This window comes from Vicugna pacos, chromosome 21, assembly GCF_048564905.1.
Source record: "Vicugna pacos chromosome 21, VicPac4, whole genome shotgun sequence".
NCBI lineage: Eukaryota > Metazoa > Chordata > Mammalia > Artiodactyla > Camelidae > Vicugna > Vicugna pacos.
Window position 1 is genome coordinate 13,514,852 of NC_133007.1, and position 18,754 is coordinate 13,533,605.

The 18,754-nt window shown below is 39.1% G+C and overlaps 1 protein-coding gene across 6 annotated transcripts in view; it reads right to left on the reverse strand.

The window, feature by feature from the left end:
• Positions 1-18,754, reverse strand: part of DNM3 (dynamin 3) — a 458,318-nt gene that overhangs the window by 287,532 nt on the left and 152,032 nt on the right. For all 6 annotated transcript variants that reach the window (XM_006211125.3, XM_015245096.3, XM_006211127.4 and 3 more), the window contains exons 11-12: positions 12,145-12,231; positions 7,602-7,672 (exon numbers count right to left, since the gene is read on the reverse strand). In XM_006211125.3, coding sequence (XP_006211187.1) covers positions 7,602-7,672; positions 12,145-12,231 — 158 coding nt within the window. The remainder of the gene's footprint in view (positions 1-7,601; positions 7,673-12,144; positions 12,232-18,754) is intronic.

Sequence of the window (18,754 nt, forward strand, 5' to 3'; positions counted from 1 at the left end):
CATGCACCTGCAATAAAAGATTCTAATAACAGAGGATGTGCCAAGGGATGCTATGTGACATTTATCAGATAAATCCTATGCAAAGTAATTGCTCTGAATGTTCAGAGATGAGAAAGATCATTTTTGTTTGATTAGATCTGAGATTTTCATAGAAAACTTGGAAGTAAAATTTTAATAGAGGAAGAAAATCAACTGCATTCCAAGAGAACGGAGTAGTATTAGCAAAGCCAGGAGGTAGAGAGATGGGGTGTGTAGGGAAGTTGTGGAAAAGAAAACTGTTATGGCAAAGATTATACGATCATAGACTCAGGTTTATAAGAGACCTTAAAAGCCACCTAGTACAATAACTCTATGTTAGAGCCAATTATGGAGAATTTGGTCATTACACTGAAGACAGGAGAAAGTATTCAAAGTTTCTGAGCCAGAAAATGGCCTGATCAAAGCAGTCCTTTATTAAAAATTACCTCCCTGAAACAGGCGGTAAGTATTGACTCTGAAGCAGGGAAGACAGGAAGCAGCCAGCCTAGACGCCCTCCCTCTGACTGCTGGAGCCCTGCCCAGCCTTCAAAGTCAAAGCAAGTACGATTCTGGATTATGCCTTCTTAGAAACCTCCTGTTATCTCTCCTTCCCCTGAACTCCCAAAGCTCTTGGTCTGTGCCTGTATTCTGTGAGCAGGCTTGTGTTACAGGCAGGTCTCTAACTCCCCTCCCGCGATGTCCGCTCCTTGATGGCAGATGGTGTATTGCATTAATCTTGGTATCTCTACCTCTTTCAGCACTGACAATACCTAGCAGTGTTTATGGTGGTTTCTTAAGAAACATTTATGAAACTGTATTTTGATGCCAGGGTAATTTGTAACCAGGTTCTTAATGTTTATCTGCAATAGGAAATTTATATCATTTGAAGAAGTGTGCCACAGACATGTGCTGGGGCAGGAGTATGGTACATTTGGGAATCCAAAAGTGGCCAGTCTGGCCTGACAAGGGAAGTGCTAATATCTTCATTTATGGATGAGAAAACAGAGGTTTCCTGTTCCCAAAGAAGGTGGTGGAGTTAGAGATTGAAATCGGGTTTGTTTCTGTAGAAATGTACCTTAAACATAGTGTGGAGGGGGCCAGCATTTTTGCACCTTCCAGGGTCAGGGATTTCTGAGCCGATGCCAGAGTTTTAATGACGGGAAGACCCTACCTGTGCTGAGTGGTGAACTAGATCTCTACTTTTTGGTCCTTCATCAGATGTTGGGAGTAGTTCAGAAATACAGTGTTTTTAAAGTTAGAGGAAGAATCAGTATTTAAATTATTCTCTCTACCCTTTAACATTCTGTAGTTTGTGGGTAAGCTCCACAGCTATCTGTACTTTGGGGCAGAATTTTTTTTTTACTGAGTGGTTTCAGAAGAATCAGTTTGCTTTATACATAGGCCTCTTTGCTCACAGACTATGAAGTATTCAGGAACCTCTAAAAACAAACAAACAAAGTGGCCAGTCTAGATGCAGCAGAGTTAGGGGGTGGGATGGAAAGGAACAGTAACAAGCAAACAGACTAAAGAGGTAAGCAAAAGACCGATTCTACAGGGCCTTGGAAACCATGTGAATGAGTTTAGACTTTATTCTGAAAGTAACAGGAAACCCAGAAGGAATGAGAAGAACATGACAGAAGGCAAGGAGACTGCTCTCTTCCCAACCAAGGGGGGACTAACTTCAGTAATAACAATGACAATGGAAAGAGACAAATTCAAGGTATATTATAAAGGTCGAATCAGATGGACCTGGTAAAGATGGAGGGAAACAAAAATGAGGGAACAAGGAGTAAAGAATGACACTCAGGTTTCTGGTTTGAGCACAGAGAGTGGACAGGGAGTGGGAACAATGGAGGAGGCATAAATGGTAAAATGAGATGAGGAGTTGAACCTGGGAATACTGGGTGAGGCTGCCCTAGGATATACAAGTAGAGATGCCCAGTGTGTCGCTGAACATGGTACACAGTCCAGGGGAAAGTTCTGAAATGGAGATCTAGAGTCGTCAGACAAAGCTGATAACTGAAACCATTGCAGTGGGTGACAATGCAGGGAATGAGAGAGGAAAAAAAAAAAAAGAGGGTCGATGGAGGAATACTGATAAAAACCAGTTTTTATGCCATGATGAGAGGATAAAGAGCTCCAAAATACGACTGAGAAGGAGTGGCTAGAACAGAAAGAGAAAAGCCTGGAGACAGTGGAGAGTCACTGAAGAAAAGGGATACATCTCTTCAACAGGGAGTGGTTAATGGTGTCAAATGAAGGACTCAGAATTGTCCACGGGATTAACTGTTCGGTCCTGGCCAAAAGCAGTCTCCTAATAAAGTAGTGTGGTGGAAACAAAGCAGCAGTGGGCCGAAAAGTGAGAAAGAAGAAAGAGGAGTACCAAGTTGAAGTCAACCCAAAGGCAGCTCAAAGAATCAAGGAAACGGAGTCCCTCAGAGATACAGAGTCCACGGCCAGTGTCAGGGTGTACCTCTCTCTCCCTTTGCCGTTAGGCTTAGTTTGTAGAGGACATTTGGAATTAAAAGAAACGTCAGTTGTAACCATAATGGAGAAATCACTAGCAAAATGGCAACATACAGACTAAGGCAGTGGGAGGGACAAGTCCATCCTTCGTACTTCTGGGACAGAGCATTTAACAAGTGGAGTGTATACTCCTGAGCTCTGAGGTTTGTTTAGCAGCAGCTAAGAGTTTCTTCCTTTTTCTCTTCTCGTGGCCACCACTGTAGGTCAACACCAAGCTGTCAGTAAAGTATGGCCCAGTAATGAAGCACCCAGAGCAATCAGCTGGATTCACCATATTCCAGAACTGTGCTGTCCAGTACAGTAGCTGGTAGCCAGATGTGACCATTTAAACTAATTTTTTAATTAATTAAAATTTAATTTAATTTTCATTTCTTCTGATTTACTAGCCACATTTTGGTTACTCAATAGTCACATGTAGCTGGTGGCTACTGTATTGGACAGCACAGGGTATAAAATATTTCCATCATCTCAGAAAGTTCTATTAGGCAGCACTGCTCTGGAGTAAAGAAACGCTTTTAGAATGTTCTGTTACCCCAGGAAGATTATAAACACTTGCTGAGAGTCCCAAGAGCGCAACTTATCACATGTAGGCTTGGCTCCATCCAATCAGACTGAAGCCAAAGGGAGAAGAAAACTACATGATGTCGCATCCCCTTGCAGGATCTCTAGTGAGATCTCAGGCTAAGTGTTATGCAAGGAAACCCTCCAAAACTTGGGAGCTATTAAAGAAAGATGACTCATCTCTCAAGATTCATTTTAAGAATAAAGTTCAAAATAACAGATTTGAGAATGAAAGAGAAAAGTGGAAATCTACTTATTTTTAAAATGGTTGATTGAAACATTATAATATATGTGATTTAAAAGGTGATACTAAGGATGTCCTTGCAAGTTGCTCAGTCCTATATTTCTACCTGTTAACAGTCCCAGGAAGCAATCAAGCATTTAACTCCGAAATCTGCAAATGAGTTAAAAGGAGAATTTTGTTATAAGCTAATACCTAAGTTTTAATTCCACAAGAGAGAGAACACTCTCATGTAAGAGCTAGAAACACTATTATAATGGAATATGATTATGTATTAGGGACACATAAAGAAGAACGTAGAGGGAAAAACCAAGACTGTTCTGGAATTTGGTACTAAGGTTCATATACACTGCCTTCAGTAACACGGTAATAGAGGCATTCCAGAGAATCAGGAAAGAGATATAATAAAGGTTACGACCCATGGAATTTTCATGGTGCTCAGATAACAAGAACTGAAATCTGCACACTGTATCACTTCAGCTGTGAGAAAACAGGTGTTGGAGACCCACTCAGCAGACTGAAAAATAGACCTTGCTCTGATGCTTGTGGCATAGAGATATTACTCCAATGGTCTGTATCTGGAACCCATTTTTCTCTTAAACCACTGGACTGCATAAATCTTAGTAACTCGGAAGGCAAATTGTGCCCAGAGAACAAGTGGAGAGGAGCACAAGAATCTGAATGTTAAGTTCCCAAGGCATTCAGCTTACAAACTTGCCTTTCTATTCAAACAGCAGGATTACTGAGAAAGAGGGGAAGTGAATGAAGGAATGACTGTACTAGCTCATTTTCTTAAATAACAAAAACTAGTTAAGTTGTGCTAAGAAAAACAGAATGTAGGGCTGTTTTTTTTTTCCCCAGCAGGGAAGAATGACAAATTAAAGTACTTAAGTCAAAGGAAAGTTGACATTTCCTTCTAGAATACCAAACTTTTAGGTTCAGAAACTGTATTACCATTGAAAGATCAAGCTTTCAGAAATCAGGAAATTCCAAAGCAAGCCTACAGCAGAGCCTACTTGGACACGTTACACATGGTACATATTTTACGGTCCATGTTTAGCAAATAGCTGGGAGATGGAAAAATTTAAAATGTTCCACATAGTCAACATGGCTGAATAAATTCTATAGCAGAAATAAGAATTTTGAGATGTTTTGAACACTACTCTGAGACTTAACATTTCATTAATCTAATTTTAGCAATTTGTTTTCTTTTTTTGGGTGATTTTTAGAACAAAAGGTCATGCTGGTTGAAAAAAATACATGTATAAAATACTCTGTACATCACCGTCCTATAAATCTGAGGGGTGGTGCTCCTCTTTTGGCAAAACTCTAAAAAATCTCATGAAACAAATGCTTATTTTTCCTCAATTCCAGACTTCAATTTTCTGTCTTCAGAACTTAAAAATACTTACATAATTGTCTTCAAATATGGCTTGACTTTTCTTCCTTGATGGAAACCGCATTTCTGCCAACTTTAAAATTTATAGCTATAACCATATTTTTTTAATTTTTAAAAGCACCAAAAACCACCACAACCCTTGGAAGTGATTTTGAAATGAACATTTCTTCTTCATCATAATTATCCTATGTCACAATGAAACGTACTCCAACTCAGCATACAGATGGAAAGAACTTTTACCTCTGAGTCTCAATGCAAGACATTACATTTGGAGGTAACATGAGCAACTAAAATAATCTTTCAGTGGCAGTTACACCCCAGTCATTCAAAGTTTCAGAATGAGGTGAAATGGTGCATCTTGTAGAATCAAATCCCTGCATGTGTGTGTGCATGCGTGTGTGTGTGTGTGTGCATGCGAGTGTGTGTGGGTGGCACTCTCCCTTTTACAGACTACACCACAGGTTTCAAAACCACTTTCACATAACTTCACTAATTTGATCTTCTGACAATCCTGAAAGGTATACAAGACAGGGATTTTTTTTTTATTATTCCATTCGATAGAGCAATAAACTGAGGATACAGAGAGGCTAAGTGACTTGCCAAAACCCAAATCTCATCAGTTTCCGGACAAACCCCCAGTAAAATAATTCAGACTGCTGACTCCCAGACCAATCTTGTAAAAGGAAGTTTAGGTGTGCAACTTAAATTAGATGAGAAATGTGCAAAGTTGGTGGGTTTCTAAAGCAGTCTGAACAATGCTTCTTTTTAGTCCCCCAATATAATAAAAGTTCATAATCTAGCTCACAGCTGAAGAAGTGGGGCAGTCACCTGGATTACAGAGAGACTGTAACAAAAGGCTGTGCTTGAAGTATTTCCATTTGCAAAATTATGTGTCTTTGAAAATCTAGTCAACATAATATCTTAGTCCAACAGCTTCTGAGGTAGAAAATACTAAAATGTACTGCAGAAAATAAACTCTGGACCATTTATCTTTAAAAAATAAGTAAAAGTGTAATCTAGGGGGAAAATGTTTCAAGGAGAATTTGGGGTGAAATTTAAATTGCTGGTTACAAACATGTTCAAAACTTGAATCTTTCCAAACTGATGATTAATTTTTTCCTGCGTCTCCTCCTTGGACCAGGATACCACAACAGGACAGCACTGCAACATCCTTTTCACTTTTAAGATATGATGTCAAGTTTATATCTACATCTGCTACATTTTTATAATAATCTAACTGGATTTGTAACCAATAAAAGTTAACATGAAAGGCAACATTTCTGTTATTTCAAATGACTCAAGGGTTTTTTTTTTCTTTTAAATTCCTCAAAGAAGCAAGTGAAGCAAATGGAGAATGTGTCAGTTTAAATTTTTACATGTGTTTCTCTATACTTTTCCATTATTAGGCAAGCTCCTAAAAGACAAATTTTTTTTTCTTTTTCCTTATTTTTTCCCCCATAACTAGAGTAGAACTTGGCAAAGGCTACGTGGAGTACACTGACTATGTTGAAAACTAGGTAGAAATTCTCAGGTCCCCTCTTCCAGACTGGGGGACAAGAAGGCACATCAGAGTCTAGGTTTCTCCCCACTGGTCATTTTGCAAAAGGAAATGAGCAGTGCAGATGTTGAGAGCCTTGGGGCCTAGAAGAGAGGGGAGCAGGTCTGCGTGAAATGCCTGTGGAGTAAAGACCTGGCTGGACGCTGGAGTAGGCAATGCGGCTAAAAAGACAACTGGCCGAAGAAACCTATTCATCACTATGTTCTAACATCTTTACATGTAAGTCCCAGATAGCAAACAGTTGAGAAGAACTAACGTACCACGCAACGGTAACAACCACTGGATGCAAAATTTAGGTACACTGTTGGTGAGGCCATCACAACCACAAGCAAGTTTAGAATGAGATCATTTTCTGTTGGATAATTGGGCCTTTCTTTCCTAAAACACGCCTATAAATTCCTTAGGCCACTGGCTAGTTCAGATCACATGATTGAAATACCTATTTCCTCTAAGTCAAATGTCAAACTAAAAGTCAGTCTAGTTTATATATTTTATATAAAGTAAACTATATTTTGTATACTTGAAGTTGGAATCACTTACATGCCACAAATATATTTTAGAGTTAGAATCAAATAAAATAGAAAACTGATCCCACTAAAGGGCAGGAAAAAATGGTAAATTCAGGGTCTTGAAGATGTCAGTCAATAAATAATTAACTCTGAATAATTAAGCATAATGTTTACCTGACAGTATCTGTGAATATATAATCTTAGAATATAACAGAATAATGTATAATAGAATAATATATAGACAAGCTTATATAAAGTACATACACTTAATAGAAAAGAGAATGTTCATTCAAAAGATTACATCTAAGCTCACAAAGGACAGTTTAAAAAAAGTAGGCTTCTATATTCTGATTTAGAGATGCCCAAATAGTTTGTATTCTGTAAACTGCACACAGTAGTTCAAACTTATGTGAGAAATTGTTCCCAAACATATTTTCAATGTGCATCTGTTACTGCTTATCTGTGGGAGCTCATGTACAAACCGTAGACCATCATCCAAAAACAGCGAGTATCTGAGCTACATGTGATTTCACAGGCTGCACAAAAAAGGAGCCAACTCCTTCATCCAGGGAACATGGCCCCATGGCCATGAGACTCAGACCTCAGTACTCTGACATGGAGTTAATCCTGACACAGAATGCACTCTTAAAAAATGGTGAGGTTGCCCCATCCCCTCCAAGAGAAAAAGGGGGAAAAAAAAAGATGGTGAGGTTGTAGTAGAAATTCTTAACGTATATTCGAGACAAACCAGCAGGAAGAGAGCATGTGACAACCAAGGGTTTCACGTACTTTGCGAAGCCAATGAAATCTTCGTGGTTGGTGTTGATGTAGGAGACTTGGATGTCAATCAACAGCAGTACCTGAAAGTCAAAGAGAATCACTTCCGTGAAAGCCCGTCTTAACTATTCTCAATCACCAAACCCAGTAATTGCCTACAAATTATTTATCTTTATTTAATTTTCTAAAAAATGTTTCAGTTAGAAAAGTTGCATTAAATTTTTTTTCATTAGACTCGTAATTTTTACTCTAAATTCAGATACTAAAACTCTATGTTGAAAGTCTGAGTCCCCCATGAAGACGAGATATATATATATATATATAAAACACACACATATATATATACATATAGTTTATAGGCATGTACTCTTTGCCAACTTAACATGGAACCTAGAATTATTCTGTCCTCTAAAATGTAGGGTACCATTCAGAAGGACATCTGTGTATAAAGACAGGTGGCAGGAAGGCCGTCAGGGGCTGCTCAGAGGTTCCTGCTCCCGCAGACACTGTTTATTAGCCACAAAATATCAATATCATCTCTTATATTTCCTCTCCTCTTTATCTCTTTAAGCTCCCTCTAAGCAAGCAGGAGAAGCATCTCATCAACCAGTTCAAAAAGACAGTATACAAAGAAGTAGAAATCCTCCTGGAGACCAACAGGCTTCCCTGAAGGTGACATGTAAGCGCATCACAGCATTGGTAGGAACAGTTCATTTGCGTTGTCTATATAATGTTCCCCAAAAGATGCTTCCTCAGGAAAGCACCCTGCCAATCCTCACCCCACACCCTCACCCAAGACGAGTGTGGATTATGCGATTACTTTTATAGTCTATATATCATAATTGTATTTTTTACATATTATACTCTAATTTTTTGTGGTGTTTACTACAAATGCAATTAATTATCAGTTTATATTTTATTTGATGTTTTGCTTCCTTGGAAGACTATAAGCCCCATGGAAAGAGAGATTTTATCTGTCTTGTTCACCAGTTTATCCCCAGAACCTAGCATTATTCACACAGCAGGTGTCTGATAAACATCTGTGGCTGTAAATTTTAGAACCATCTACCAGCCTTGAAGAATAGTTTGCTTTAAAGGGAGAAATTTACCCCCATATAATTAGTACATGGCCAAGTATTATTGTTTCTCACTCACTACCCAATGCTATGGGCACTTGGACTTTGCTTTTGTGGCTAATCTCAGTTGGTCATCTGACCAAATCTGCTCTAAATTCCAAGGAGAACCACCAAAAAAAGAGTAAATGGATCACAGAACCCATCTCCGTGGCAATTAACGTATAGGCATTTTGTGAGGGTGAAACGAAGTAATCCAAATATAGTTCTTAGTTCTTCATTAATTGTAATTGTTTTTGTAATTCCTAAAAAGCTATGACACATAGCACAGGCACAGCCACTCCTGGGTCAACAGTATCATAAGTGTATGAAAAAGTTTTATATTATCAAATTCAGTCTTGCTTTTTCTCTTAATGAAGAAAACTGAAGCATTAGGAGGAGTGATTATTATTCGATTATCTGTGGCATTGTCTCTGTTCTCCCTACAACACAGCCAGATTCCACTAAATGTTAGACCCCAAATCCCTTTGGCCAGGAGTTTATATCAATAAACCATAATACTTAAGCACAAATACATTGTTGCCACCATAAAGAACAATCTACATAATTCTCAACACTGCCAAGGATTGTCATGAATATCTTGGACGTTCACACACATTCACTTGGACTGCAGTATAGGAAAAAACGTGGAAGAAAAATAAAAACTATGGCTGTTCTCATTCATATTCCTGGAAACTGGGAGTCTGTGTTCATCCTAGGAAAAGAGCCAGGTCGCATGTGGGGGATGAAAAGGAAAACAGTACATTTTTTTGCTCATTTTTTCACTTTCTCAGAGTTTCTCACTGCCTTTCTCATCCACAGTTATTGAATATTTAGTTGAAGAAAAGTAAAGCTATCCGTGGAAGCACTGATCACCCACAAAGTCGCCCACTTCAACAGGCAATCACACACATGGAAGCACCTGGAGAAACAGCAGGCACACATCCATGTTCAAAAGAGCTTTGTTTTAGAAAAAAAGCTCACAGACCGATTCACGGAGTTCCATATTTTTAATTTGGAAGAATTTACCCCGCCCCCCCAAAGGCTTGCAGAGCAGAGGCTGGTAATAATTTCATTTTTTGAAACTGGAAGAACACCTCAAAGCAGTCCTGGTCCGGAGGCCTAAGGAAATGAATGGGTCACTCTCTGACCAGCTACGATGGAAGTATGACCTGGCCTAAAGCAGCACGGAGTTCAGAAGTCAAACGTGAGATCTGTGAAATAAGACATGTTCACATGGCCAGTAACATGCATGTTTGTATGTACCACACCCCACAGGTCTGTGTTAGAGGCGGCAAGCATTAGCTTCTTTGGGTGGTTGATTAACCGTCAGACTGCGCCACCGGCGAGGGTCACTGAGGAGGGAGACACTCCATTCTTCACCCCCAACCCCCGGGGCACGAATTAATCACTACACCAGAATTACAAATGGAAGACAATCTCCCTTGAAATCAGACAACGCAGTTCTCTCTCATGTCTGCTATGTGTCGTAACTCTTTAGGAATTACAAAAACAATTACAATTAAAGAAGAACTATATTTGGATTACTTTGTTTCACCCTCACAAAATGCCTATACGTTAATTACCATGATTATTCCACTTTAAGGCAAGGAAACTGAAGTGTAAAGGTGTTGAATAACTTGCTCATTCACATAGGAAGTAAACAGTAGATCTTGGATTTGAACTAAGGCAGTCTGAATCCAGAGCCCACAATCTTAATGACAGTGCTAAGTCTGAGTGTGTCGTTTTAGTAAAATAAAAACTGAAATATGAAACATGAAACATGAGGAAGTTAACAATTGACTTAGATAGGAACACAAAGATAATTAAGATTTAATAATTGTACTACTTTTTCCTCAATATTGTTTTTACATAGGATTCCCCAAGAGGATATATTGTGATTTGAATTTTATGGAATAAAGACACACATTAAAACAGTCATCTCATTTACTTAAGGTCAGGAGCACAGCTGACACCAGAACTTAAGTTTTCTTGGTCCAGCAGCAGCTGTGACATTAGACATGCAGGAATCTCCTCATCCAGGGCTATATACCTGGACCCAGGCTTCATTCCACTGGCTCGTGAGTTAACATTGAGTTGTTTATCTCCACTGAGTCACAAAGCCTATTTTCTCCACTTTTGGCTATTTTGGCTATCCGAGAGTGTGAAAGTTGGAAAACAAGTGCAAACTATGCATAATGGTTACTTAACTTCCAAAACACAATGATAAAAAGTAGCAGCAATGAATCCCACAGCTGAAGCAGAGAGCAGAAGGTCGCTACCACAGTCCGCACAGGGGTCCCAACCCGCTGGGCCGCCATCCTTCTGCCCTCTCAATTTCTCCTTCCAGGCCTACCCTACCCTGTATGTCGCATGTGTCTCTTCCTGTGGTTTCTCTCTCTCTTCTACTTTGTCTTCCTCCTTTTGCCCAGTTCTTTCTCTTTTCCTTTCTAACTCATTCGAGAACCACAAAGTCTTGGCAGCCTAACTTATAGAGGACTCCACAGATCATATAGACCAACATCTCCATGCTATAAAGGAGAAAACAACAGTCCCGAGAAACGATCTGCTGAAGAACACGTTGTTATCTTGTGGACGACGTGTGGCCTGTGTCCAATGTCCTCTCCATGCTGTCACATTCGCAGCTGGCTCCTGGAATTGAGGAGCATCTGAAAACCTCCCATTATAATGTTTTATAAATAACTAAGGAAAACTCACCTCCATTTAAGAAGCTTTCATCATTTTCATGTAGTCCTTAACTTTTTTTAATGAATTATCTCCACTTGGGAAAAAAAAAAATCTTTCGAACTCACTGAGCTAGCCAGGGTTCAAAGACAATTTTAGGGCCACTTCTTGGAAATTGTATACATTTACAAAATAATAATGTTTGAAAGAGCTGTTCCTAAACGTTACTTTTTTAGTCACAGGTTCCACAGATAAGCTGACGAATAGCTTTATCCATCCTCCTCAGAAAAAAAATAATAAAAACACTAAATATTTTGCAAAACATGTTAGGAATTTATGAAAATCCTGGTGCCCATCTGTGAGCCCATTAAAAGTTAAGAAGCTCTGTCTTCCAGAAGGATTGTGGTATGTTTCGGGATCAGCGGTTTGTTTTCAAAGTGGGGTGTGTACATGCTAGGGGTGCCCACGCTGATCCGCAGGGCGTTGAGGGAAAAAATAATGGAATTCCTATCACTGCTTTTTAAATGTCATCCTTCTAAAGTCTTTACATGTGTTGATATGTTTAACATACACAAGATGTTAGTATAGCGACACATGTATAAAATTCATAAAGAAGTAAAAATTAACAGATGTGGTGGTATTCTCTGCTCTTTGTTTCCATTGAGGGACACGCAGACTGCTGGAGACCACCAGGCTACCTTGGGGAGAACTTCTACTCCCCACAAGGACCCTGCCCACAAGGGAAGGCCTCTCCTCACCTGGTCCTTTGTCTTCCCCTCTCGCTCACGAATGTGGTTAGCAACGATCCTTTCCGTTTCCTCGCAGAGTCTGGGGAAGTTGGCCAGCTGTCAGGAAAAACAGATCTGAGTGTTAATACTCAAATAGTTACACCATCAAAAAACAAGCAGAGATAAGTTATGTTATATTTCAGAAAACATGGGATGTACTTCTGGAAGCAGAAGTGAAGTGTCCAAAAGAAGAAAGGCAGGGTGACAGAAGAGACTCCACAAACCACCATCAGAAGTAACTTCGCTATTTAAGAGGAAACACTTCAAAACCAGCAGAGAAAGTCCTGACAAAGAAAACAGAAACCCAGATACCAACTAGCACGATGCTGTACAGAGTTAGCACCTAATAAAGTTCAAAGATGAAGAAGACAGAAATGAGGATGAAAAGGAGGATAATGACTAACATTTATAGAGCACTTACCATGTTCCAGGTTGTGTACTGAGCACCACATAAATGACCTCAAAGTTCATAACAACCATAAAAGATACATCCAATTATTAACCCCATTTTATAAAGGTGGAAAGCAAAGCACAGAGAGGTTAAGTAACTTGTCCAAGCTTAAACAGCTCAGTATCGGTGGGTCCAAGATTCCAACCCAAGCCCTCAGATTCCAGAGTTCATGGTCTTGTCATTACTCTTTGAGGATCATTCATTCCATGAACCACAGAAATTTTTTTTTAATTCTCCCCTAACAGATGTGTTTGTGTGTATATACTTTTGGCAAAATCTGTAGAAATAATGTGTGTCAATCACTTATCACACCTAGATTATGAAGGCAGTTGTCCAAAGTTTAGTTTGCAAGAGTGAATGAATTAACTATAGTTGTTTTCAATGTAAGGAAGAAAAAGAAAAGGATGCTACAAGGATGTTTCAGGAAACCTAAGCTAGAAAGAGGACTTAGTCCAGTAAAGTTGTGTGGGGCAACTGTGGGGAAGATGGAGTTGCCAAGTACAGGCACGTGTGTGAAGGGACTAAGGACAATGAGTGGGGAAAGAAGTAAAGGAAGGTCAGAGCAAAGAGTGAGGAGGATGGTCTTGAGGCAAAGCTGGAAAGTCAAACAGAGGCTGGCTCAGGCAGATCCCTGCAGACCTGTTAGGAATTCTGGCTACTGAAACAATTCACATGGGAAATAATGGGACCTGGACTGGGACGGCAGCAAGAGAAATGGAGAAAAGTAAGCAAATTCATGGCTTAAGACCAGCAAAAGATTCATACCATTTATTATAAAAAGTACTTGCAAATTAATAAGGTTAACACTAAAGTCTCATATAAAAACAGGCAAAGAACATGATTTAATTTTAAAAGAAATGTAATGGTCAATAGGCAGAAAAAATACTCAACTGCACAAAAAAAGCAAAGTAATGCAAAGAAAGATAATAATTATTACGTCATCAAATTCCTATCATTATTTTTGTAAGACAATGCAGGTGAAGGTATATTGAGACTAGCACAGTTTAAACTTGCTGAAGGGATGTCGATGAGAATAATCTTTCTCTTAAGCAGTTTGAATATGGATAAAAAATCTTAAACGCACACATCAATTAATTCACAGGATTCTGAACTAAAATAAAGGAAATTCATCACAACATTACTTGGAATAGCAACAAGACAAACAATTCTACAAACACCTAAGTATCCAATGAAGTTAAGTGAATTAAGGTAGGTCCCCTAATAGAATGTAATAAGTGATTTCAAATAATATCTAATATTTAATTTTTAATACTATATAATTTATAAATAATATCTAATAACATGGTAAAGTGTTCATAATATTACACTAGGTGAAGAGAATCAGGCAACTAAATGTATAACATGATTACACACAAGCACGCACGCGCGCATACACACACACACACACACACACACACACACAGTCACAGGCCACCATATACCCTCGATACCTTTCAAGGATACAGCCTAAGACCTTAACAAATTCAAGAACTCTTGAGTCATATCGTAGCACATATTTCCCCTAACTTGTAAGCTAGGCCTCCCTGAGATGTGACTGCTCAGTGGTCACAGGGTCACTGTGCACAGCGACTTCACAGCACGCACAACGCACATCAGGGTCTTAGTAAGACAACAAACTGCATTACATCATGGGACCATCATGATCACAGATCACACATGTTAAATCCTCTAATGCTCCAAGCCTACTGTCTGTGCACAAAAGAAGATCTACATAAATACTACACAATGTTAACAGCAATGATCTCTTTGAATAATGGGCTTCTGCATAATTTTAATTTTTTTGTATGTACATCTCTACTTTTTCCAAGTTTGTCTACAATGGACACAGTGCTCTTATAAGGATATAGAGCACAGAAACCTGGCTGCCTTGGTCACCTCGAAATTCACAGCCCAGTTGTCTCTTCATGAGGTCACCAAACCATCACCCTGTAACTGGGACTCCTAGCTCAATCCTGAGACGTGTGCTCATTTGGGGGTTTCTCTCAGGAGTAACTTCAAGATACAAATGGAGCTTCCATTCTGAGTTTTGGAAACATTCTCCAGGGAAGGTCCTATCATCTCAGCAGCCCTTTCATACTCTGACAATACTATATTTTCCATGAGGTCTATAAAAAGTCTCCAGGCATGCAAGGGATAGCTGATGAACACCTGTCCTTCTTCCTGACTAAGTGTACATCGGGCACTAACCACTGGCTCGCGCTAGGCCATCGGAGTGAGAGTTCCTCCACTGCACTGCGAGAGCACCCCAAGCTGTCGGTGCATCCTTGCTTGTGACGACAGCCACCCCGCCGCAGAGAAGTGACTGCACGAGCAATAGTGGTCTGCTGAGTGGGATGGGAACGCCTTTAACAACATTTAGAAAATGGATTACAGCAGATTACTTCTAAAATACCAAAGGGCAGCAATATAAATATTTATTCGGGAACTAAATACGTGATAGCTGAAGGACCCCAGGCTAGTAGGCGGCCACCATTAAGTCAAGGAAAGGCCAGAATGACAAGGGCATCCCATAAAGTAGAAACATCTAAGAATCCTCCAATCTGCTGTCCTTGGCTGGAGGATTAATTTCTCGTGTGTGTCTCTTGATCTTTCCAAGTTTACAACCCAGAGGCTCAATTTCACCAGGAAAGGAACCCGCCAGAGCCATATTTTTTATCTACAACTGAGACAACTGGAAGTAAATGAGCCTAAACTCCAAGTGGAACGCAAAGGAGAGAACATACTAGAACTGCCCTCATGGAGGCAAAGGAGGAGAAACACTGAAGGAGGCAGTAAGCAGTCAAAGGCCTCAGTATTGCTGGAAGGCAGTGATGAATCCAGGATGGCTTCTAACCATCCTGATGCTGAAAGGCTTGTTAAGAGTGTTAAAAACAGTTGTGGGAGTGTAAAAAGCAAAACGCTGGTTTTAATTGCTGGCTCCCAAATGTAACTAACACTCCAGTCCCAATTCTTCCTAATACGTATAAGAAGAAAGTGAAAAAAAAAAAAAGTCCTACTGACATTCAAAATGATTTCTGAGTAGGCTTTCTGCCACTCGTTTCATTCGCTCACTCAGCAGAATCTCTGCTCAGTTTGCAGGACCCTCTACTTAGCTTTAAAGATACCTGACTGACTGCTCACTTCAATCCCTCTCCTCTCTTCCATGTCTCCCTCTTAAGATGCAATCAGTTTCCTCAACCACATAAGACACTGTAATTTCCAATTTCTTTTGCTCTGGATATTGAAGTAAAAGCCTACCATTGTAAGAACGTGTTTAACTTGCCAAAGTCATCAAAAATGTAATCACGTATGCCAAAGTAATATTGACCCAGAAAACACCATCATTAGATTTGTATTCCTCTATTAATTATTTATGTAATCTGCAAATTGATTTATACAGGATTAAGGAATAAAGCTTTGCTGTTGGATATAATTTTATATTTCTCAATTTACCTCACATCAGTCATTTAACAAACATTCACTGGGCACCTGCTATAGGCCAGCTCTACGCTCAGTTGATGTCAAAGCAACTGATAATAAAAACCTCACAGTCTTGAGTGGCACACTGACTTTACAGATAAATTGTCACATGAGAGAAATATTTTACAAAAAGCAAGAAATGGCTAAATCTGCTCAGAGAAGGCCTCAGAGAATCTGATGTCTAAATAATGACAGTGAAGCTTCCAGACAAAGCTGAGCATCTATTAAATGGTAAATTACTTCTACATAGCTTACATTATAATTATGTTGAATATTCTTAAATAACAAAGAAGAGTCAATGGAGAAATAATACAATATATATGACTTTAGGAGTCAAAATTTTAAATATATAATTTTAAGAGAAAACTTCAAATATACATGTTCTGAGAGATAGTAGCACCATAACTTTTTAAAATACAAAAACATGTTTTAATAAAATCCAATGTCTTTAGTATTATTTAGGGTCGTGTTGAATTATTTTGATGGGACTTCATTATAAAAATTTAATTTTAAGCTTGGACCACATTTTTCCCTAGAGGAAAAAAAAATCACTTGAGAGGCATTTCTATCCAATAAAACAAAAATTAAACTCTTACAAAATGTATTAACCATTGATTAGTCAGATCATGAGAGCCGTGCTGTTTGGTTTCTCTTGGAACGGGCACAAGACCAGACAAGCTTTCTATACCTTCAAGAATAACTAGTTCATAGCCTCCAGCAAAGACTCAGGTTATTAGGTAACCATCTGTTCATAGTTTCACATCAAACATCACTGAAAAAATAAACTAAAACCAGAACAAAATTTCTTTTATGCACATGACTTGAGTTGATTGGTTTGGCTGATCTAAAGAGGTGGGCTCTGTTTTGATCAAAATGTTATAAACCATCCAATGTTGGCTACTCACTACAAACTGAGTAGCAATAATGATTTCACTGCTTACAAAAGTGTACAATAATTTTATTCCATTTATGGGAATTAAAATCTGCCCCCAAAATCCCTAGTGATTTTTGTGTTTAGCATAATGTTGGATTTATTCAGGAGATGAGGAAACACTTACTTGGACAGAACACAGTTGTTACGGAAAAAGAGGAAAAACAGAAGTATTCACATTTACAAAAGTGATCAAAGATGAGAAACAATTCTAGTATAAAGAGGTAAATAAATTGCACAAGAGTAAATGGGAAAATTGTTTATTGACAATTCTGTATTTTAGGAGTGGCATACAGGAAGTCTAGGAAGATCTAAGTAAGGTCTTAGTAGTAACCTAAAATGAAAAAGAATATGAAAATGAATATACGTATGTACATGTATGACTGAACTACTATGCTGTACACAAGAAACTGACACAACATTGTAAACTGACTATACTTCAATTAAAAAAAAATAATAATAATGGCCTGATTGGAAACTGAGTACCATGGCCCATTACACGAGGCTTCCACTACATACAAAGCCCAGCACAGAGGGTTTGACTGGACACCCAGCCATTAGAAGAGATGAAATGCAAGTCTTTGCATGCAGAGTGAAAACCAGAGCAGATCCATCCAGACCTAAAAGAAAGTCCTACTTGAGCATGATGCTTGGCCACTAGTCTCCTTCATGCTACAAACATTCGTGGAAGGTACTCAAGTGGCTACTTCAGCCAAACTCATCACCACCTGCCAAGTCAATGAGACATGATTCATGTATTCTTTCAATTATTCACTCAATAATCACTATTGAAAACCTGGCTATATAGAGGTTGTGAGTAGAGTGACAAGTTTAACAAACCAAGTCTCTAATCTCATGGCGACTGCATTCACCAGGTCCCTATAATGTCCAACACCAACAAAAACAAAAGACATGCATAGTATAAGTCAAAGAAAAACAAAGTTTCATTAAGTAGATGAAAGCGGTGTCTGTAGGTGTGTGTGTGTTCAAAGGGAGACATGCACAGTTGTAAGCAGAAAAGTCAGAGGAAGACTCTGATTATGTGGCATTTGAGCAAAGACCCAAAAGAAGCCAGGATGTGACCCTTGCAGATATCTCGAGGCAGAGCATTTCCAACACAGAGAATGGGAACTGCAAAGGCCCTGCCATCACGCCTCCTTGACCTGTTGAAGTAAGGAAAACAGTGGGGCTGGAATGGACACTGGGGAAGGAGACTGGGAGGAGTTTAGAGATGAAAAGGAGCAAGATCATGCAGGGCCCTGAAAGCCATGGTAAGGGATTCGGATTCACTTGCTTAGTTGTGTGTATTCAGGGCCAGATATTTACTTACTTAACATACCACAAAACTCAGCATTTCTTCTAACAGCACTTGCCAATGAAAAATCTTTCCCTGTATTTCTAATAGCCAACTAGCCTATCTTTTTTATTTCCCTGCAAACCTTTTTTCTTTTTTCTAAGCAGGGGGAGAAAAAAAAATCAGTTAATTGGTATGATGGTGATCCAAGAATGTGGCTTCCCAAGAGGCCAATAAATGGCACAGTTGCTAAACTCTGGTTAAAAAAACAAGATGTTCCTCTCAGTGCTTCCTGCAAAGAAGCTCAGGCCCCTGCAATGAAGCTGTGGAGAAGAGGAGGTAGAGAAAAGCAGCTGAAAGCTGATGCCCACCAGAAAAATTCCAGAGTTGAGCTGTCCCTGGAGTGAAGCCAAGCAGCTCATGA